A 24093-nucleotide genomic window follows, 5' to 3' on the forward strand; every position below is an offset into this window, starting at 1 on the left:
CACACACACACACACACACACACACACACAGCTTTCAGAGGCAGCATCAGTAGGTGTTGCCATTAGCTGATGGCGTGGTGTGAGAGTGAGTGAACAGACAGCCACAGGGCATGATGCCACTCGTCAGCCACAGGTCAGCCGCCAGGGCTCCAGTCACGCCAGGGACAGCCACCTCGCCCACCCCCGGCAGCGTGATACCCCCGCTAACACACTCACACTCCCGTCTCATACTCCCACTCACCCCTCTCCTGAATCAACACACTCCCCCCTCCCTACAACCCACCACACTTGACCATTCTTTAACCCAGCCAGTCTGTCATTTCCACATGAGTCACTCAGCTGCACGGTGCATGGACGACGTGTGGCTCTCTCAACCTCATACAGAAGACTCTCTCACTCCCACTGAGGTAATGGATGAACAGTAACTGGAGGACAAGACACCTGGCTGAGCCGTGATAGACTAGGAGGGAAACACAGCTTATTGTTTAGGTGACAGAACCCTTCTCTAATATCAATCATGTGATTTCCCTCCTAGTTTTCTCTCATCGCCACCCCGACAAGTTGAGACTATAGGCCGGTGTCTGATGGCCGTGGTCGCTGAGTGACGCACTTGTGCCCTAGTGCTGGAAAATTAGAGGGGACAGGAAGCGTGGTCATGGCCCATTGAGAAAAGAGTGGGAATCTGTTAACAGTAACCTTTTTGCTTAATGTAGCATGGAGGAGAAGAATTAACACTGAGCAGTGACAACAGGGGCTCCTGAATGGAAAATCACTTCATCTAGCCCACACTGTGTCCTTTTGTAACCCCTGAGGAAACACACACACACACACACACACACACACTGGTACTTACTCAGTTATACAAGCATACACATACTGTTGGGGACACACGTGATAACTCAGGTATAGACATAGAATACACACTTACGCTGTAAAGTGCCCAAGACATGCATTGTGGTGGTGTTCAGCAAACTGTGAAATATAAACATGGACGTGATAGTGTTGGTGTCCAACATGGCAGTAGGCAGAGTGCTATAGACCTCGCTAGAGGTCACTTGGTGTGTTTAAGTGTTTGGCTTTTATGCTATGCTCTGCACTTAGGCTTGTTGAAGTGTTTGTTAATATATGCGTTTTCTACTCATTTTCTCTTTCTCTCGCTCTCTCTCTCTCTCTCATATTTGATAATTTCTTCTCTCCCGCCAGCCCATGCTCTTCCCATGTTCCGCGAGGCCCGGCAGCGCAGCACTAAGAAACAGCTGGAGAAAGACAGACTGGACCCAATGAAGTCCCACAAGCCTGAACCCCCTGTCACTGGACCAGGTAACGTTACACGGAAAATTCCACCACATACACACATATATATTATACAGTGCCTTAAAGTATTCATACCCCTTTACTTGTTCCGCATTTTGTTGTGTTAAAGCCTGAAATTAAAATGGATTACATTTGATTTTGTGTCACTGATCTACACACAATACCCCATAATGTCAACGTGGCATTTTGTTTGTAGAACATTTTAGAAATGAATGCAAAATGTAAAGCTTAAATGTCTTGAGTAAATAAGTATTCAACCACTCTGTTATGGCACACCTAAATAAGTTCAGGAGTAAAAAATTTACAAATCACATAATAAGTTGCACTACCCCATCTCCCCATCTCTGTACCCCACATATACAATTATCTGTAAGATCCCTCAATCGATTGGTGAATTTCAATCACAGATTCAACCACAAAGACCAGGGAGGTTTTCCAATGCCTCACAAAGAAGAGCACCTATTGGTAGATGTTTGTTTTTGTTTTTTTAGAAAAAAAGCAGACTTTGAATATTCCTTTGAGCATGGTGAAGTTATTAATTACACTTTGGATGGTGTATTAGTACACCCAGTCACTACAAAGATACAGGCGTCCTTCTTAACTCAGTTGCCGGAGTGGAAGGAAACCACTCAGGGATTTCACCCCGAGGCCAATGGGGACTTAAAAACAGTTAGAGTTTAATGGTTGTTATATGAGAACTGAGGATGGCTCAACAACATTGTAGTTACTCCACAATACTAACCTAAATGACAGAGTGAAAAGTAGAAAGCCTGTACAGAATACAAATATTCCAAAACATGCATTTCGTTTGCAAAAATGCACTTAAGTAATACTGCAAGAAATGTGGCAAAGAAATTAACTTTTTGTTCTGAATACAAAGTGTTATGTTTGGAGCAAACGCAACACATCAATGAGTACTATTCTCCATATTTTCAAGCATGGTGGTGGCTGCATCATGTTATGGGTATGCTTTTCATCAGCAAGGACTAGGGAATTTCTTTAGGGAAAAAATAAACGAAATACAGATATAAGCACAGGCAAAATCCTAGAGAAAAACCTGTTTCAGTCTTCTTTCCAACAGACACTGGGAGACTAATTCACCTTTCATCAGTACAATAACCTGAAACACGAGGCCAAATATAACCTGAAACACAAGGCCAAATATACAATGGAGTTGCTTACCAAGACGACATTGAATGTTACTGAGTGGCAATCTATGGCAGGTCCTGAAAATGGTGCTATAGCCATGATCAACTATCAACTTGATAGAGCTTGTCTCCCAGCTGTCTGTTTAGCGGTGATGCTATGAGAAAGTTTACACCCCAGCTTTCCTCTTGAAACGTCCCATATCTTCTTCCTCGAGACGGAGAAAGTGGAAGAAAGAGGTAGAGAGAGAATGACTTGTTGGCTAATTCACTGTCATTTGTTTATCATCCTGATTAACCTACCTTTTAAAAGTACTGTGTAATGTTTGGGATTTTGGCTGGTTGCTTGCAAGAGGACCTCCTTCAACTCTCCCCTAACAGCCACCTCTGACACCAACCCACTGAGACAGGATATCACTGGAGTCTCCTCTTTCAGCTGGGCCTCACTGTGTGTGTGTGCCAATCCATGTTTAAACACAACATAAATACCCTCTTACGGAGATGAGGATGTTTTCCCCAACGTTCTCATGTGTGTATGTTTTGGTGCAAGAGGAATGTGTTTCCTTGCATGTCACTAAATTTGTGGTAGACTTTTTCTGTCATCTATGTTTGGTGGTGTGCTTTTGCCTGTCTGTCTGCCTGTCTCTGTCTGTCTGTCTGTCTGTGTGCTTGTGCATGAGTTACGTGTGTTCCTAACCCAGTGGTTGTCGTCTCCTCTCAGGTCGTGGTGGTCGTGTGGCAGCACATGGAGGTACTCTGTCCTCTTTCATTGTGAAGAACATTGCTCTGGACAAAACAGACGATAGCAATCCTCGCCAGGCCATCCTCCGACACGCCAAGGAGGCCTCTGAAAACCCCTACTGGGTCGCCCCTGCCTACACCAAGTAAGACTGGCCACACGTACACACGTACACACACACACACACACTCCTGGGATGGCGCAGACAAACAGTAAGGTGAGTCTGCACTGGGTGTAGTTTATGGCTGTGTGGCTGTGCTAAGGTTCCAGTCTTCCTGCCTGGCTGGCTTGGTGACACATGAATGTTTAAAGAGCTGCAGCCTGGGCCTGGAGGCCCACCAACAACCAATCAGCTACCTGAGAGGGTTTGTGTTTCACCTCAGTGTCCACAGACATGCTGGCTAAAGAATGGGTCTATTCTTGGCTGAGGATCTAAAGGTGTTGAAGGAGAACTTCCACATTCATCTGTAGACGTATCGGACCTCTTGATGGTATAAGCAGGCCCATATCAATGTAATTCATGGCAGGGTGTTTGGCAGGAGATAAGCTCACAGTATTTTAGTTGGAACAGTAAATGAGTGAATGAACTTATTGAGGTTGACAGTTTTACCTTATATAACCTTTTAACTCAATTTAACGATCGAAATCTAAAATGACCAGGCGTAAGAATAGGTCACTCCCCTGAGAGAGATTCCCTCGTGTTGATGCTATTGCTCTAGAGGTTGGAGTGTAGCCTGGCCCCGGTTTGGCCCTCTGGGAGTAACAGCAACACCTCACTTGACTCTGGTCTCTGCTTGTTTGGGTGTTCACATGCATTATGCATCAGTCTAATTATAGCGACACAATCCCAATGGATTGTCTGTCAATAGCTTATCACCTCACCAGTGGACAGGTGCAGAGATGAGGGATGGAGATGTTACCATCATTATCATCATCCTCTTCATCATCATCCATACAGGTACAGGTAACTGCCAAAATAAAGGAAACACCAACCTAATAGGGCGATGAGCCAGAACAGCTTCAATGCACCTTGGCATAGATTCTACACGTGTCTGGAACTCTATTGGAGGGATCTGACCATAGAAATCCTGCTAATTACTAGAGGGACTATGTCATAAATCCTCAAAAGTTCCAGAATGGGTTGAAAATGATGGTTGATGGTGGTGGAAACCGCTGTCTCAGGCGCCGCTCCAGAATCTCCCATAAGTGTTAAATTGGGTTGAGATCTGGTGACTGAGACACACACCCTTTAAACCCCCTATGCTCCTATGAGATCCCTCTTTCAAAGTCACTGATATTTCTTTTAGCCATGGTAGCCAAAATAATGGGCAACTGGACATGTATACAGTACCCTAAGCATGATGGGATGTTAATTGCTTAATTAACTCACCAGTGTGGAAGCACCTGCTTTCAATATACTTTGTATCCCTCATTTACTCAAGTGTTTCCTTTATTTTGGCAGTTACCTGTATGTGTGCTTAGAAAGCATTTAGTGTTGTTGTCAGTAGGGTAAGACAATCCAAGGTGCAATAATATCAAATCAAACTTTATTTGCCACGTGCCGAATACAACAAGTGTAGACTCTACCGTGAAATGCTTACTTACAAGCCCTTAACCAAAAATGCAGTTTAAGAAGAAGAAAATATTTACCAAGTAGGTTCAAATAAAAAGTAATAATAAAAATGAACACAATAAGAATACCAATAACAAGGTTATATACAGGGGGCACCGGTACCCAGTGTGCAGGGGTACAGGCTAGTTGGGATAATCTGTACATGTACAGTCGTGGCCAAAAGTTTTGAGAATGACACAAATATTAATTTTCACAAAGTCTGCTGCCTCAGTTTGTATGATGGCAATTTGCATATACTCCAGAATGTTATGAAGAGTGATCAGATGAATTGCAATTAATTGCATTTTAGCTCTGCCACAAAAGGACTAGCTGACATCATGTCAGTGATTCTCTCGTTAACACAGGTGTGAGTGTTGACGAGGACAAGGCTGGAGATCACTCTGTCATGCTGATTAAGTTCGAATAACAGACTGGAAGCTTCAAAAGGAGGGTGGTGCTTGGAATCATTGTTCTTCCTCCTGTCAATCATGGTTACCTGCAAGGAAACATGTGCCGTCATCATTGCTTTGCACAAAAAGGGCTTCACAGGCAAGGATATTGCTGACAGTAAGATTGCACCTAAATCAACCATTTATCGGATCATCAAGAACTTCAAGAAGAGCAGTTCAATTGTTGTGAAGAAGGCTTCAGGGCACCCAAGAAAGTCCAGCAAGGACCGTCTCCTAAAGTTGATTCAGCTGCGGGATCGGGGCACCACCAGTACAGCGCTTGCTCAGGAATGGCAGCTTGCAGGTGTGAGTGCATCTGCACGCACAGTGAGGCAAAGACTTTTGGAGGATGGCCTGGTGTCAAGAAGGGCAGCGAAGAAGCCACTTCTCGCCAGGAAAAACATCAGGGACAGACTGATATTCTGCAAAAGGTACAGGGATTGGACTGCTGAGGACTGGGGTAAAGTCAATATTCTCTGAATCCCCTTTCCGATTGTTTGGGGAATCCGGAAAAAAGCTTGTCCGGAGAAGACAAGGTGAGCGCTACCATCAGTCCTGTGTCATGCCAACAGTAAAGCATCCTGAGACCATTCATGTGTGGGGTTGCTTCTCAGCCAAGGGAGTGGGCTCACTCACAATTTTGCCTAAGAACACAGCCATGAATAAAGAATGGTACCAACACATCCCATGAGAGCAACTTCTCACAACCATCCAGCAACAGTTTGGTGACGAACAATGCCTTTTCCAGCATGATGGAGCACCTTGCCATAAGGCAAAAGTGATAACTAAGTGGCTTTGGGAACAAAACATCAATATTTTGGGTCCATGGCCAGGAAACTCCCCAGACCTTAATCCCATTGAGTGGCGGGTGGACAAACAAAAACTCACAAATTCTGACAAACTCCAAGCATTGATTATGCAAGAATGGGCTGCAATCAGTCAGGATGTGGCCCAGAAGTTAATTGACAGCATGCCATGGCGGATTGCTGAGGTCTTGAAAAAGAAGGGTCAACACTGCAAATATTGACTCTTTGCATCAACTTCATGTAATTGTCAATAAAAGCCTTTGACACGTATGAAATGCTTGTAATTATACTTTAGTATTCCATAGTAACATCTGACAAAAATATCTAAAGACACTGAAGCAGCAGACTTTGTGAAAATGAATATTTGTGTCATTCTCAAAACTTTTGTCCACGACTGTAGGCGGGGGGTGAAGTGACAGTGCATAGGTAACAAACAGCGAGTAGCAGCAGTGTACAAGGGGGGGGGGGGGGGGGGGGGGTGTCAATGTAAATTGTCCTGGGGGTAGAAACTGTTGAGGAGCCTTTTGGTCCTAGACTTGGCGCTCTGGTACTGCTTGCCATGCGGTAGCAGAGAAAACAGTCTATAACTTGGGTGACTGGAGTCTTTGACAATTTTATGGGCTTTCTTCTGACACCGCCTATTATATAAGTCCTGGATGGCAGGAGGCTTGGCTCCAGTGATGTACTGGGTCGTTCGCACTACCCTCTGTAGCGCCTTATGGTCAGATGCCGAGCAGTTGCCATACCAGGTGGTGATGCAACTGGTCAGAATGCTTTCGATGGTGAAGCTGTAGAACCTTTTGAGGATCTGAGGACCCATGCCAAATCTTTTCAGTCTCTTCAGGGGGAAAATGTGTTGTCGTGCCCGCTTCGCAACTGTCTAAGTGTGTTTGGACCATGATAGTTCGTTGGTGATGTGGACACCAAGGAACTTGAAACTCTCGACCCGCTCCACTACAGCCCCATCGATGTTAATGGGGGCCTGTTCGGCCCGCCTTTTCCTGTAGTCCACGATCAGCTCCTTTGTCTTGCTCACACTGAGGGAGAGGTTGTTGTCCTGGCACCACACTGCCGCCAGTTCTCTGACCTTCCTATAGGCCTTCTCATCGTTGTCGGTGATCAGGCCTCCCACTGTTGTGTCGTCAGCAAACTTAATGATGGTGTTGGAGTCGTGTTTGGCCACGCGGTCATGGGTGAACAGGGAGTACAGGAGGGGACTAAGTTCACACCCTGATCTAGTCTGGCCTAAGTACACCCCCTGATCCCTGTAACCCTACCTGTAGCCTCTCATCTGAGTGGCCTCGTTCAGCCGATCCACCCAGTACGGGGAGATCACTCATTAACACTGCTAATTGGAGTGTTGACACTAATGAGTCGCATTGTAGCACTTGAGCACTGTGACATTCATGACCAAATGATCCGGTTACTCCCTTTGTTGGGCTGTTTTAATGGGTTCTCGCTGGTATCAGAACACACATGAGACAGAACAGAGTGGATATTGCGTTACAACTCCCTCACCTGATCATTGAATGACCTGGATGAAAGTTCTGGAAGAGTGGGTGTTGTCTATAAAACATACTTAGGAAAGAGTCACAGAGTAGGAGGCATACTGCAGGTGTTTTAGGAGGTGCTGGAACTTGTGAACGTTTTGGAAGAGCATATTCTTAATTTCCGTACTCCTTCCTATAGTCTAACCCTATGTGTGTGTTTTTTCCGCCCACGTCTGTGCACGTTTCTATGAGTGTGTGTCACATCCCCTCCTTAACTCACACAGGACAGATGTTGGCTTTTAATCACTGCTCAGAATAGACAGCGTGATAAAAATAGAGGAATGTTTAATCTCATCCTGTCCTGCTGCACTGGTTTATGTCCTTTCCCTTTCACTACTCCTCCGTTCTCTCTCTTTATCTTGTCCCTTCCATCTCCCGCATCTGTTTTCATTGTCTGTAGGGGGTTGACCCTGAATATGACCCTCTTATTTGGATTGAATAAGGATGGTTGTATTGTACTGTACCAAAGTAAAAGATGTGTAGTAAGTTGTCTCCCCTTCTCCCTGTCTTCTGCCAGGACCCAACCAGATGCCATCTTTCAAGAGGAGGAAGAGTCTGATGAAGAGGCTGACAAGGAACCAGAGTGGAAGAAACGCAAGATCTGAGCCGCAGCAACCCCTTTTGTGTGTGTTTGTGCGCGTGGATATGTGCATGTTTTTGTACTTTGCTGTACTTGAATCAAATATAGTGCCGTTTATGATCTGAGAAACAGTAATAAAAGGGATAGTTCATCCAAGTCACACTCGCAGTACTTTTACCTCGTCTCTTTGATGCTCATAGCATTCTCTTTGGACCTGTAGAGTCCAAGAGCAACCCAGATCAGGATTTTATTGTGACGCAATATCCTCCACTTAGAAACCAGATAGATCAAGATGGATTCTATCAGAGAGTTCACCCTCTTGGACGTCCACTCAGTCTTAGTCATGGACTGAAGGACGTGCATGTGTTTCCTTCGGTGAGTCACTCCTTCAAATAAATATTTATTTAGATGTTATTTCTAGTGTGCAGTTTCACAGGACTCAAACATTCCTAAATATTGATGGGACAAGTGAACATTTTGCATGAAAATGAGTGATTGCGTTCGGAAATACCAAGACAACTCCATGCCATGTGGTGTAACTTACGATCCATCATGTTGGAGAATAGTTTGGGGGGTATGAATTGACTAGAAGGTTATGTTTCTGTCCATATCAGCAGGTAATATATCTGTTATACATACCCAATAGAACTATATGGGTAACAAGCTGCTACAATAGCTAGACATTTTTTAAATATACTTGAATTGCTTCCTTTCGCCTCACCCGGAAACTAGATAGTGACGACAGTCAGCAGTGTTGTCCTAAATCTCTTGTACAACCTGTAGTGTCTATAATTACGTTAGTGTGACAGAAAAAGCTATGCCAGACAGTTCATGGATCACGTGTTCCTTACAATCCCCTGGAATGTAGCCTCTGGTTAACCCACCAAACAGTTGTGTGGGATTCAGAAGACCATTCAGTTTCAACAAGCACTACTATAGTCCCTTTAGAAAGTGTCAGTTGTCTTTCACTGGTGTGACTGAATACAGGCATGGAAAGGGTTCGATTTGTCAGTCCTTCTTAGTGAATCAAATCGCAAAGGGTGTGCTGTGCTTTGGCCTGCACAAACAATCATCCCAAGAGATCTGGACTAGAAAACGTGTTCTGAACACAAATCCTCGAAAGCTGCTCATTATCTGGGCTGTGGCCAGATCGCCATGAAAAAGCCTCAAACGTCCTGAAAGCCGTAACAACTCCCAAAGGAGCGTGGCTTAGCCAAGCCCCAATCCTCCTGCCCAGCACTACTATTCCAAATGCTGACGTCACCAGCCACTGGCTCCAGCAGTGTCTGTTACCGGCCCGGGAATGCCATAATGTTAGAATGCAGGAGAGCTATGGGTGATGTCACAGTCCACCCATGCCCAGTGTGATCATCTGCCTCCTTTAGTAGTGGGCAAAGGGTGTGTTGGGGCTCTGTTTGGCACTACGGACCGTATAAGTCATGGAGAAGTCAGAGGATCAAATCTCTCCTCTGTTTTAGTCTCAAGTTTGTCCCCATCTCCTTGCCGTCAATAGTTCAAGAGAGGGGCAGGATTTGGACTAAAGAAATCTGGTTGGCCGATAGTCCAGGCGTGAAGTCTTGATCCTCACAGGACAGTTGTGCGTACATAATCAGTGCTTTCGTTTTATCCACTGGAAAAATGGAGGTACCTAAACCTTGAGGTGTATACACCCCGGCAGAAGTTGACTGACTCACTCCGCCTGGCCAACTGTGCCATTTTCTCATCAGCGTTTACATATCTGCTCTGCACGGTGGAAACATTCCCGCTGAGTGCCTCGATTTACAGCATGGTGTCGCTTTACAGCAAGCTTTTGTTTACCGTACAACCCTGGGCCAGCGTTCAGGAATGCACAACACGAGGAGTAAAGCACTAGAGAGCCTCTATCTCCTCTCTCGGTCCTACGACTCCCTACACACACCTACAACCCTCAACCACCCTCTCCCCTGACCCGCCCTATCTTCAAGTGCTGATGACAACCTCCAACAAGATGATACATTATTCCACAATGAGAAATACTTTTGCACTCGCCTTGCTTACAGTCTTAGAACATTCTCGTTTTCTCTTTATTTTCTCCACAAATGTATGTCGGGGAGAGACTACTTATGTTATGAAAGACCTTTCTGGCTGGCGAGAACCTGGCAATCTTTTTCAGATTCTACAGCTCACTGAAGCAACAAGCATTTAGTATTCAATAGCCATCAGACAGACATTTTGATAAAAATGAGTTTAATTCTGTAAAAAGTTATAAAATGAATATTGTACAAAAATAAAGTTTGTTGAGGGCTTTGGTTCAGTAACACAAAACATTACACCTTTTCTTTCACAGGCAATTATAACACAAACATGGGTCTGAAAACAAAAAATGCAATCCTTTCTGCCTGGTGTTTGCACTGGAGATTCCTCTGCCTTTACACACACCTTACCTTCACAAAATAACTGACAGCTTTATGAACACACAGGAAAAGGAACACTGACAGTTGAGGAAACAACAATATGTAAAGACAGAGGGGGAGTGGTCAGCCACAGTTCACACACACTTAAAAGTAACATACGGAAAGGTAAGGGCCCAAGAGACTGCCGGAAAGGCTTACACAGAAATCAGTTATTAAAGGGGATGATGATCCAATTGATAAAAGCATGCTGTGATTAAAGGGGTCGATCTTTCTCTGACAGTGTTTGGCTTAAATTCATCTTGATGCCATGGATTTGTTCTGTGTGCTGGGGGAGATTATGGGGCTAAAGCTGGCTTGGTTTCTGTTGGGTGAGCACAGATACTCTGGTTCATAATCCATGCTAACATCAAGGCCTGCTCTGGGGCTCCCTTTCTCTGGGTTTCACTCAAAAGCTCCTCTATATGGACATGGGCATAGTACTGTAGTAATATGCTTTGAAGATTCCTCTGTTTGTGTTCTTTTCTGTTAAATAGTTGTTTTGGGTGAGGATTGATGGTATGCTGTATAGTGCTCACACTGAGAATGCCTGGTTACCCCCAGTGCTCCCCTCTCTCCCCTTTAGTAATGTCACAATCTATGTCCGTCTCTTTGTTGTACTGTCTGGCCCTAAGTCATGTATGTCGGCTTGGCTAAGAGTGACAGAGTCAGATCTCCCTTAAATGGTTTTAAACACCAGGGTGCCTTTGCCAGTGGGAGTAGTGGGCTAAGCTGCATGTTAGAGGATCGTTTTCAAACTAACCCCAGATCAGTGAGAGAGACCTGTGTCAGAGACAGAGACAGAGACACTCCCAGGAACGCTAAAGCCTACTGGGACAGTAACCACTACAAAGCCTTTGCCCAGACTTGGTGTAGAGCCAGGACCAGGCTGAAGGGTTGAGATATAAGACCCTGGCAGCCAAGCGTACATGCATACCATCAACTTCTGCACTGTGATGGCCAAAGCATACTTCTGCACTGTGATGGCCAAAGGACACTGGGTCCATTTTCCACAGTCTAGTCCCTCAAGGTTTTCACTATATCAGAGATTTTCTCTATGATTTTTTTTTGTTTGTGGTCTTTTGTAAAGCGTTCGGTAACATATTACTTTGCATATGGTGTGATTGAAAGAGAATGCAAGTGCGTTGAACGCAGTGGACCTGGAGGCTGCCCATATCCAACCTGTCCTGTACCTCCTGAGGTCCTTTTGTTCTTCTGTCTATAGAAGAAGAGTACGTTGAATTAATGTGGGGAGTATCATTGTAGGGAAGGATGCACAGCTGTCTGGGATGACCACCGGCAGGACGACTGTCCTAAAAAAAACAACTGAGAATGCAGGGTTTGTATGCTCCTTTGTAAACATATAATGGCATGCCATGGTTTTGCCAGAAGTCTGTTTACCCCTTTACTTTGATAGAGTTAGGAGTGAGGAGCAGCTGACTGGTCTCTCCCAGGCCCTCAGCCCCTAACGTCCCAGGCCGCTCCATCCTCTGCTTTCCATTAGTGACAAATGAGGAACACTGTCAAAGACGCTCAAACCTGGCATCCTTCAAAATGATCGGAAAGCAGAGATAAGATTTTTTTGTTTAGAAAAAGGTTGAAATTGGTCCCCTCCATGCTGTCTTTCTCTGCTTTCCCTCCCTAAACCTGATACCGTATGTTATTCTCATAAATCCATGATGTTTTGGAATCAGCAGTGGGTTTAGGATTATCTACCATGGAATTCAGATACAAACTGTACAGCGTTTTGAAACAAAAGGATGAGTTTGATTAGTTATGGCTGCACCTTGAACCCGGTTGTTTCAGCACAATCTGATTTCCCTTAGAAAACATGCTCTGCTTTGGCACTATCCAGGACAAAACAAAGCTCAAATAAATAAGGAAAATCGTAAAATAGACTGCAATAAATAACAATAAATTAATTCAATCTTAATAAATACATCTCATATATAATTTGAAATATTTGGGATTTTACATTGGTGTGTTGCACCAGACAGTCTCTGCTGTAGGACTAAGCCAGTCAACAGGTTGAAGAGTCTTTTTTTCTCCCGTTCCCTCGTTCATTGTGAATGTAAACTTTACGCTCCAGTCTGTGCAGTGGAACCAGAACGCACTGGACTGCAGCTAAAAAATACTCATCAGGACGAGGTCTGTTCTCACTTGTGAGCCTCATGAGCTGACTACGTTCCTGGGAAATAGATGCTCCCAGGAGAATCTGATGTTTTGAGGAACAGACCGGCTTTCAATATCCAGATTTCCTCTGTCTGGTTCTGTCTCACCAACTCCATTGCAGGCAAGCCTTTGAGTCTAACAGCATGGTTCAACAGGTAAATGAGACAGTATCCATGTAGACCTCCAAGGACGGGATCCAACCATGAAGTGAATACTGAGCTGAATTGACAATGTCTCTTTAATGGGCTGTTACACTGAATTTCAATGTCATTTAATGTCAGTCATCAACTATCGTTAGAACATAGAGGAGTCCCTTCTCCACTGTGACCTGACTTGGGCTCTGGATCAGCTTAATCACTGGAGGTTTGGGGACTACACCATCCCTGTTCACCCCTTTGCAGCTTCTCAGGAGTAGGACAGGACATGCTAACACTTGCCATTGGTCCTAAGACACCACTGGAGTGGACTATCCATCTCACGTTCTGTTATTTTCCACTGTGTTCCTTAACTTGAAAAGGCAGTGCCAGCCTCTGAGAGGCTTTATGTCACTGCCCCCTTCATTTATGTCTGTCAGCACTTTTCCTTTCTCTCTCGTTTCATCTCTCCCAGAGTCAAACACAACCACATTTGCGGGCAGAATGCTTCTGCAGAATGTGGTAGTCCTCGTTGTTGTCATCCAGGAACGATAGGTCATCGTCAAAGGCGATTGGTCGACAGCAGGTGCGGGAAGGTATGTCCTTGGCCAGCTTCTTGTTGTGGGTGAGGTTGTTGAGGATCTTGTCATAGTTGGTCTCTGCGTCCGAACAGGGGCCGCTGCAGTACCGGAAGATCAGCTCCTCTTTGGTCCGGTAGCCCAACCCTAAGTCTGTCACGTTGAGATGGACCTCTTTTAGCAAGCAGCCACGGCCTTCAACCGGCTTCATCCGCTGCTCCCCTCTTTCACTGCTCCTCCCTTTACCCCCTCGCCCCCGACCCTTCTTCTTCTCCGCGCGTCCTCTCGCCCGTCCTCCTCTCCCCTCTCCTCCTCGGTCCGTGTTTGCTGCTCCTCTCTGTCTCTCCCGCTCTCTCTGCTCCCTCCTTTCCCTTGAGCCGCCGGCGGGCTCTGATGATCTCCTCAGTCTGCCAATGGTAGCCTTGATAAAATCCATTACATCATCAAACTGGTCGGGATATGGGCCCGTGATGTCATCTGTAAGAGAGAGAGGATGCATAGAGGAAATGACTGATAATGCAATAGTAAAGTCAATGCATTAAAGTGACAACATATACTGTAGTAATAAACAATAGAAGTAAAAATACTGATGGCAACAATTTAAATGCTAATCAATATAGAGTTTCCCTGTGCAAGGTAGCGATGCTTCAATAACTAACAGTTGACAGTTCCATACAGAAGATTGTTTTAGTATTTCTTAGTAATTCTAGTTATACTTCTTGGAACGGACCACCTTCTCTTTCCCGTTTTTAAAATACTGAATCAGAGCTTCAAAGCACCGCTAGAAGGGAATCATATGGATTGTGACATAGAGAGAGCCGATTTCATCTCTCTTCAGCACTTATTCTATTTCAAATTCAAAACATGCAGGAAGCCCTCCGCCATCTGCAGAGGGGAACAAAACCCCAGAGAGCCCTTTGATCCTCATGTAATACACGGTGATTCCATTATAGTGTAAACTCCCTCCTCCTTCTCCGCATCGCTTAAACGTCTGGCAACCCACTCAGAAGATCACAGAAAACATTATTGTTAAATGACTCAATTAGTATGACACTAATCATATTACCCAATATGAATGTCAGGTGTATGATGTTTTTTTGATGTTTTAATGTGTGTGTAAAAGTGTGTGTGTGGCTAGCTTTTGTGCGTGTGTGTGTTCGGTCAGTGGAGGTGGGGTTAGTAGAGAAGGAATGCCCTTCAAGCTGGCCTTGGCATGATTTACTCCAGGCCTCAGTGGACTGGCCTGTGTGTGGCGGGCACAGGGCACCCAGGCAGGTTGTGTAGTGTGTCTATCTGCCAGGTGGAGGTGACAGTAGCCCAGCCTCTTCTTGCCGTTGGGAGTCACCTGTCTCACCTGTCCCACTGCCAGCGTACATGTCATCTGATCCACCCAGCTCCATGGCTGATTGGGCCGTCGCGGCGGTATCGGGTGAGCCAGGGACCAATCTGTTTAGACACCCTGTGCCCTTTGATTTAAACACCTTCTATTGTGTGGCTATCAGCTGATGGACGATAGAGTAGACAGACAGACAGACAGGGATAGCTCCTATTCTACGCTAGCTGACAGACAGTTGTTCCAAAGCCCAAACGACAACAACACCTCCCGGCTCTCCCCGTGCACCTGTTTCAAATGTTCTCCAGAATCACGTTTGTTATGATTTAGAGATCAGTTCTGAAGTCTGTGAAGTCCTGACAAGGCATACAAAAAGATGTTTTGTATTAAATACTTCACAGTTTTCTAGCCTAGTGGAGCACCAGAGTCAGACACAAGTATCTCTAGAGGCAGTGGATCAGCTGCAGAGACACTTGGCTCCAAAGGTTACTTGGAACCGGTACAAGATTCATCGCTTACCACAGACATCGCACCCGAAACAAAAGGCCAAACCTCCCATTGAGTTCCAGGGTTGTTTACACCTTGGTGCATTGTTAACGGTCTTAAGTTACAGAACAGGCTGAGGTGATGTCACTCACCGCCGCTAACTGAATATGAGGTGAGGGGAAAAACATTTATCTGTTCTAAATGTTCCATGCCTTATCTAGAGCGCTGCACAGTTTACTACTGTGTAAAGTCAAGTCTGTTATGTTCTTTTAAACAAATGGAATTCCTTGCCCTCGAAGATGCTAAAATGAGCCTAAACACAATATTGCGCGCGCCCTTGTTGGTTTTGACTCTGCCGTATTGTCCAGTCTTTCTCCTGTGATCTGCATCTGTTTCCATGTTCCTTTACTCTAACTTGGTTAGGGATAAAACACAACACGCTATGTTTTCCTGACAGGGAAAGGGCACAGGTCCTGCAGTCCCAGAGAGACGGGGGTGAAGATAAACAAGCAAAAGGAATGTCAGCGCTAGCCTCTGTGTTTGGAACTGAGGAGCCGCACTCACTATTTCTTGCTCCTTCTGCCGCATGGATGTTTTTACCATCAGCGTGATGTTGCCCACAGCAGTAGATATTTTTACCCTCAGCGTGATGCTGCCCACAGCAGTAGATGTTTTACCATCAGTGTGATGCTGCCCACAGCAGTAGATGTTTTACCATCAGCGTGATGCTGCCCACAGCAGTAGATGTTTTACCATCAGTGTGATGCTGCCCACAGCAGTAGATGTTTTACCATCAGTGTGATGCTGCCCACAGCAGTAGATGTTTTACCATCAGCGTGATGCTGCCCACAGCAGTAGATGTTTTACCATCAGTGTGATGCTGCCCACAGCAGTAGATGTTTTACCATCAGTGTGATGCTGCCCACAGCAGTAGATGTTTTACCATCAGTGTGATGCTGCCCACAGTAGTAGATGTTTTACCATCAGTGTGATGCTGCCCACAGCAGTAGATGTTTTACCATCCGTGTGATGCTGCCCACAGCAGTAGATATTTTTACCCTCAGTGTGATGCTGCACACAGCAGTAGATGTTTTTACCCTCAGTGTGATGCTGCACACAGCAGTAGATGTTTTTACCCTCAGTGTGATGCTGCCCACAGCAGTAGATATTTTTACCCTCAGTGTGATGCTGCACACAGCAGTAGATATTTTTACCCTCAGTGTGATGCTGCACACAGCAGTAGATGTTTTTACCCTCAGCGTGATGCTGCACACAGCAGTAGATGTTTTTACCCTCAGTGTGATGCTGCACACAGCAGTAGATATTTTTACCCTCAGTGTGATGCTGCACACAGCAGTAGATGTTTTTACCCTCAGTGTGATGCTGCACACAGCAGTAGATATTTTTACCATTAGCGTGATGCTGCACACAGCAGTAGATGTTTTTACCATTAGCGTGATGCTGCACACAGTAGTAGAGGTTTTTACTATCAGTGTGATGCTGCACACAGCAGTAGAGAGACCTGTTTAATTAAACCTGCTGTTAGACAAACTGCTCTGAAGTAGGTAGTCAGCAGGATTTATCAATGACTGGTCTGGCCCCATGGGCACCTCAGTTGAAGTGCCCTTCAACAATTAAAAAGTAGGTGAAAAAGGTAACTCAAATAACCAAATTCACCCTAGCTAATTTCCGATTCAGACAAAATTGTTTGACTACAGAGGTAGCAAAACTGTACTTCAAATCTATGATACTCCCCCACTTAACATACTGCTTGACTAGTTGGGCCCAAGCTTGCTGTACAACGTGAAAACCCATTCAGTCTGTCTACAAACAGGCTCTCAAAGTGCTTGATAGAAAGCCCAATAGCCATCATAACTATTACATCCTCAGAAAGCACACAAGTATTGTGCAATACACTGACGCATGTCTTGTATTCAAGATCCTAAACGGCCTGGCTCCTCCCCTCCACTTAGTACTTTTGTTCAACAGAAAACCCAAACATATGGCAGCAGATCCACAAGGTCCGCCATGAGAGGTGACTGTATAGTTCCCTTAAGGAAACGCACCTTTAGTCAATCTGCTTTCTCTGTGAGAACTTCCCATGTCTGGAACAAACTGCCATCAACTGCACCACCTAAAGCACCTTCACAAAAAACATAAAGGCATGGCTAAAGGCCAGTCAGACTTGTGAACATATTCCCTAGCTGTGTATTGCATCTTTCCATGTTGTCTGTAGTTTGTGAGGTGTGGAAACACTGTTGCTTTTATGTATTTTGTTTTGTTGCTTTTTGTGTTATGTTGCTCTGTCTGCATGCTACGTGTTGATTGTCCTATGCTGCTCTGCATGTGCTCACTGCTCATTGTTTGTCTGTATTGTATTGTAATTATTTTTAATAACCTGCCCAGCAACTGCGGTTGAAAATTAGCCAACTGGCTAAACCGTCACTTTTACTGAAATGTTGATGAATGTGCACTGTCCCTGTAAAAATGTTAAAAATCAACTCAAACTCAAACAATCAGCCCTCAATTACATTGACTGCTGTCCCTTTAAATGGGATAAGCTTGCCTTGCTGGTTGCTACAATATGATCCATAGCAAAAGTTCATGGCTTGCAAGACTTTAACCCAAGTGTGAACCCAAGGAGAGCCTGTTCCTACCAAAGGAGCACCCCCGACTTTATTTAAAACACATAATACTGTATGCGCCATACGGAACACATGGCAACCTATGGCCATCACATAAACATATGTATCCTCTCTGAGGTTTGTGTTACATGTTTGGGCTGAGTGTACCCCGTTTGTTTTGGTAATCAGGCCTTTGAACAAACTGGGTACCAAACCATAAATGGTATGTTGAATGTGCATTTTCCAGCGGCCGTGTTTGTCACCCTCTTCAACCCCATATACACTTCAAGGAACTGAGAGCCAGTTGACTACTCAGTACTGCAGTCAATTTATTGCTATGGTTTTGCAACAGAGCCTCATCAAGAAACTTTAGTAGTCTTCTGTATGAGAATCCTTTTCCAGAACACGCTCTGATCTTAAAGCTAGAGTCCTTAATTGAATTAACAACAAAGCAATCACCCCGCCTCCGTTTTAGTAAAAAGCTGAGGGATTGGCCTGGAGAAATGTAAGCACTCTCAAATTAATATACAGAGCTATGGATACGAGGACTAACCATCCACGATATAAAAATGGTAGTTTTAACCGCGTGTTGTGGCTATACATTTACATTGTAAAACAAGCTTATATAGTTGAAGTCAGAAGTTTACATACACCTTAGCCAAATACATTTAAACTCAGTTTTTCACAATTCCTGACATTTAATCCTACTAAAAATTTCCTGTCTTAGGTCATTTAGGATCACCACTTTATTTTAAGAATGTGAAATGTCAGAATAATAGTAGAGAATGATTTATTTCAGCTTTTATTTCTTTCATCATATTCCCAGTGGGTCAGAAGTTTACATACACTCAATTAGTATTTGGTAGCATTACCTTTAAATTGTTTATCTTGGGTCAAACGTTTCGGGTAGCCTTCCACAAGCTTCCCACAATAAGTTGGGTGAATTTTGATCCATTCCTCCTGACAGAGCTGGTGTAACTGAGTCAGGTTTGTAGGCCTCCTTGCTCACACACACTTTTTCAGTTCTGCCCACAAATGTCCTATAGGATTGAGTTCAGGGCTTTGTGATGGCCACTCCAATACCTAGACTTTGTTGTCCTTAAGCCATTTTGCCACAACTTTGGAAGTATGCTTGGGGTCATTGTCCATTTGGAAGACCCATTTGTGACCAAGCTTTAACTTCCTGACTGATGTCTTGAGATGTTGCTCCAATATATTCACATACATTTCTTCCCTCATGATGCCATCTATTTTGTGAAGTGCACCATCCCCTTCTGCAGCAAAGCACCCCCACACCATGATGCTGCCACCCCCGTGCTTCACGGTTGGGATGGTGTTCTTCGACTTGCAAGCCTCCCCCTTTTTCCTCCAAACATAATGATGGTCATTATGGCCAAACAGTTCTATTTTTGTTTCATCAGACCAGAGGACATTTCTCCAAAAAGTACAATCTTTGTCCCCATGTGCAGTTGCAAACCGTAGTCTGGCTTTTTTATGGCGGTTTTGGAACAGTGGCTTCTTCCTTGCTGAGCGGCCTTTCAGGTTATGTCGATATAGGACTCTTTTTTTCTGTGGATATAAATACTTTTGTACCTGTTTCCTCCAGCATCTTCACAAGGTCCTTTGCTGTTGTTCTGCGATTGATTTGCACTTTTCGCACCAAAGTACGTCCATCTCTAGGAGACAGAACGCGTCTCCTTCCTGAGCGGTATGACGGCTACATGGTCCCATGGTGTTTATACTTGTGTACTATTGTTTGTACAGATGAACGTGGTACCTTCAGGCGTTTGGCTCCCAAGGATGAACCAAACCTGTGGAGGTCTGCATTTTTTTTCTTGAGGTCTTGGCTGATTTCTATTGATGTTCTCATGATGTCAAGCACAGAGGCACTGAGTTTGAAGGTAGGCCTTGAAATACATCCACAGGTACACCTCCAATTGACTCAAGTGATGTCAATTAGCCTATCAGAAGCTTCTAAAGCCATGACATCATTTTCTGGAATTTTCCAAGCTGTTTAAAGGCACAGTCAACTTAGTGACCCACTGGAATTGTGATACAGTGAATTATAAGTGAAATAATCTGTCTGTAAACAATTGTTGGAAAACTTACTTGTGTCATGCACAAAGTAGATGTCCTAACCGACTTGCCAAAACTATAGTTTGTTAACAAGAAATTTGTGGAGTGGTTGAAAAACTAGTTTTAATGTGTATGTATGTGTATGTATGTGTATGTAAACTTCCGACTTCAACTGTATTTGGGGCTCTGATGGGGTATGACAGTTGAACTAAGCTCATGAGGCATTCATAAGTTATATTCTCCAATAATCAATGGGTATATATCACAAGTCCAGCAATGGATGTAGCAACCAAGAATTTCAGCTTTAATCAGAAGGAAGTATATTTGACTCACACTTCAGCAGGTGATAAAACACTATCAGAGTCTTGACTTACATTTATTCTCCATGGAGATTTCCTGCAGTCTGTGAGACTCTGACTGGAACTCTGGCTCTGGGTCCTCCACAGACACGGACAGAGAATCACTGTACCGATCCGAGTAGTGAGCTCTCTTGGCTGGCTGAAGGTTTTGGTAGAGGGGGCGTGTGGAGACGGAGCTCAGGAGCAACAAACACGTGGCCAAAACATCCCATAACTTCATCTTAGACTCAGTTCCTATGAAGGAAGCTGCAAGAAAACAAAACAGATGTGTGAGTCGGATCAACCTTTGAAATAATCCTACATTACAAATTGGATTGAAATGTAAAAATATGTGTAGGCTGTAAACACGGGAAACATAGGACATAGTGCCAAAATGGGCTTAGTTTAGTCATCTTTTGAATCGCAAGAAAATATTACAAGCATGAATATTGGATGTTGATACTATGAAAGATGGGAATAAAGCGTAATAGATACGGTAGCTCCTGACTGGCACATTGTTGACCTGCTTTGATACAGTGCAGAAAACAGTATTGAGTCATGATGACATCTTTGGAAATTAATTTGGCAATAGCAACCATCCTTCATGTCGAGAGGTTATGCCCATTCAACAACAGTGAAGCTAGCCAACTTGCTGTATGTATGATGCTTTGTTGGTTATTGTGTTTTGGCACAGCTATTGGGGATCCAAATTAACAAACTTCAGAGACCATTATTAACATTGTATCAAATTGTATATCTTTCAACAAAAAGGTCAAATATAGCTAGAAAGTTCTAAACGCTATATGTAGGCTAAATATAAACTGTTAGCCCGTGGTCTTTAGATTGACATGGTCTAGATATAATCTATAAATATGATTTCATACTCAACTATCCTATTACTTTTAGGGACCTCCATAGCTTCTACATGATACAAAATATTGATATTACAATAATGTCGTTTTAATTATTGTTTTTGTATATGATGGACATTCTGATCCAAAGCACCTCGATTACAACACATTTTTGACCTATTTGAGTGATAATTTACGAGTGCGTGTTACTGAAATGGGTGGCCGTCACAGGCAATCGTTTATGGACGCACCATGCATAGAGCATTGGCTGGTGTCCATTAGAAAGGCTACAGTAGCCTTCATGTTGGCATCTATTTGCCAGACGGTGAATCCCTGTTGCTTATGAGACTATTGTTAATTGAGCATTGGCTGCAGATAAAGTATGTCCATGGGGTGTACTTTTTGAATAGGCATAATGCATTAAATAAATTACTTCCGATTTGCAACTAATACCTAGAAACATTTGGCACACTGTTAATGCGTGTTAGACATTTTTTTCTTATTTTTTTGTACGTGTTTTATCCATTGTGAATGCTTACTTTGTCGACATTCAGAATAGGTCTGATAGCCTCAAAATTCCTTCATCAATACTATAGTAGGTTAATAGCCAACTTGGCCTACACAAGTGCATCTCATTTACAAAAAATAAATAATATTGCACAATCAATAACTGTGAATGTACTGTGCTTACCTTAAATCTGGCCCTTGCAGACCTGCAAGTGTATCGGTATTAAAGTCCAACACACAGCGATGCATTTAACGTTCCGTGGTGAGTAAGAAGTACTTGTATCCAAATGATGTATTCAGACTGTACAGTTTTATCTGATCACATAAACAAGATCCGATGCGTTCAATTTAAATGACAATGTAAAAAAAAAACAGTAAGTAAAAATGCCACTCAGAATTAATGGAACTCTGTAGCCTATAGAGCGCCCAACCATGCGTCTGCCCACAGGTAGGCTACACGCTTAAGTGGATAGCTGGCCAAAGTGCCTCGGCGCTGTCTATCCAGGCGCTCAATCGCAAACTAATTGGATGCTGGTTCCCACATTGGAAATCCGAGAGAGATCCACCATCACCAACTGCAAGGAGTCAAATGAAGACATCAGCTTTACCGACGCAGGGAGCAGAGCGGTTTGCCAAAGCCCGAAAGGCAGGGAAAACGCACCGAATCGCGCTTTAGAGAGACAGTTTATTAGTGTTACCTTAAACTGTTTTAATGAGAGAAAATCAAACCAAAAACGTCGGTAACATCCACCAGACCAACATTGGGTCAAGAAGATTTACTTGATGTTTTCATATCCCCAATGGACTTGGTATTCTAATAAAAAACGAGGGCAATGTGTATTCTCCATTATATCCAAGTGGTGTCCGCGCAAGGAGTGAGATGGTTGTCCACATGCGGGCTCTGTATATTCTCTCCAGACTGGCACTGGCAGTACAGATGTGCAGCTGTCTGCGCATCACGCTGTACGAGTCGCAGAAGACGGCTTGGATAGATTTATAGCTTTGAGCGCGCTGACGTTTCGAAGAGTCCGCCCTTCTTTTCTCGACCTCTGCACAACCAAACAGCAAGTACAAACAGAAGTACACGCAAACTCACATCTCCAAAACACCCCTGGCGCTCCATTTGCTGGGTCGCAGTTTTGGGATCTCTTTAGGAGTATGTCACTCTCCTAATGTCCTGGGGTTAGATTTCAGTAATGCGGAAGGCGATTTGGATACGTTCGTTTGCTATACATGTTCCTTGAATACACTGATCTTTACCGCGCGCGCTGGGTGTCGGGTTCCAGCTACTCATAGATCAAATTAGGATGCCCACCACACCTATTTACTAGGACAGACTTGTAAATAAGTGTGATGGGCATTTGTGGGTAAAGGTGGAAAATATGTAAGTCCTTTAACATTTTATGCATATGGCACACTATATAATTCTCCAAAATATAATGCACTGCAGCAGCTGTTGAATACCCATTACATAACACACTGGGCACACACTGGTTGAATCAACGTTGTTTACACATCGTTTCAATTACATTATGTTGAACAAAGTAGAATAGACGTTGAATTGAAGTCTGTGGCCAGTGGGAAGTATTCAGATGCACACTATAGCTTGGAGCAAATGGTCACTTAATAACCAGTGTTTGGTGTCGTTTTGCCTGCAGGGGTCTGTGTGGCCCACAATAGAGGGACTATAAACCCTCTGTGATGTGGTACCTGAGAGGCCTGGTCCATTAGCCCTCATCATTTACACTCTAGATCTCTTTCATCTTCAGGATAGCTACATTCTTCATGGTTTTACCCAACTGTTTATGAATTTAACTAATTTCAGTGTTGATGAGTTAGAATACACCCAGATATTTTACACATTCAAAAATATAACATTTAGAGAGAAGGATTTTATTTATGTTTGACAGGCAAATTACAGTGGGCGACATTCTGGCTGTGACACAAGGGATGCAAATTCAACGGTTGACACTGTCAATCTAAGGTGACTGGTGATGTGATTTAACTCGTTTTGATCATTCATTGTTATTAAAAGGTGCATATTTGTTAGCTCCAGGACTGGGATCACACGTTAATGTATGTATTCTCTAATATGTTTCTTTGTGTGTCTGCCTTGGTTACCATCTGTGTCCTCTTGTTATTGACGCCTTTCTACGTACACAATACTGTAGATTCCTCACTGTCATGTTCTCTTCAGAAGCTATCCACTTCATTGTTACTGGATCAGTGACATTCTGTGAGTAATGGGCGCTCCAATAACCGGTTGAGAGGTATACAATTGTCTAAATCCATGCCTTCAAAACACACCTATGGCTGACTGTATTCTGCTTATGTTGCATCTCATAATCATGCCTGAATCACAGCATAACA

At 43.9% G+C, this 24093-nt stretch overlaps 2 protein-coding genes across 2 annotated transcripts in view; one reads left to right on the forward strand and one right to left on the reverse strand.

Annotated features, from left to right (window-relative positions):
• The window catches only part of LOC129818643 (WD repeat-containing protein 70), a 93131-nt gene extending 84768 nt beyond the window's left edge, over window positions 1-8363 (forward strand). The window contains exons 16-18 of the mRNA XM_055874745.1: window positions 1204-1320; window positions 3181-3343; window positions 8133-8363. Coding sequence (XP_055730720.1) covers window positions 1204-1320; window positions 3181-3343; window positions 8133-8220 — 368 coding nt within the window. The 3' untranslated portion in view covers window positions 8221-8363. The remainder of the gene's footprint in view (window positions 1-1203; window positions 1321-3180; window positions 3344-8132) is intronic.
• Window positions 8364-10325: 1962 nt separating this feature from the next.
• LOC129818645 (glial cell line-derived neurotrophic factor-like) lies at window positions 10326-22661 on the reverse strand. Its single transcript, XM_055874747.1, has 3 exons — window positions 21908-22661; window positions 20402-20632; window positions 10326-13985 (listed from the first exon to the last, which is right to left on the reverse strand). The coding sequence occupies exons 2-3, from the start codon at window positions 20604-20606 to the stop codon at window positions 13408-13410; spliced, it is 783 nt and encodes a 260-aa protein (XP_055730722.1). The 5' UTR covers window positions 20607-20632; window positions 21908-22661; the 3' UTR covers window positions 10326-13407.
• Between the last annotated feature and the right edge of the window lie 1432 nt (window positions 22662-24093).

Source organism: Salvelinus fontinalis, chromosome 21 (genome assembly GCF_029448725.1).
Source record: "Salvelinus fontinalis isolate EN_2023a chromosome 21, ASM2944872v1, whole genome shotgun sequence".
NCBI lineage: Eukaryota > Metazoa > Chordata > Actinopteri > Salmoniformes > Salmonidae > Salvelinus > Salvelinus fontinalis.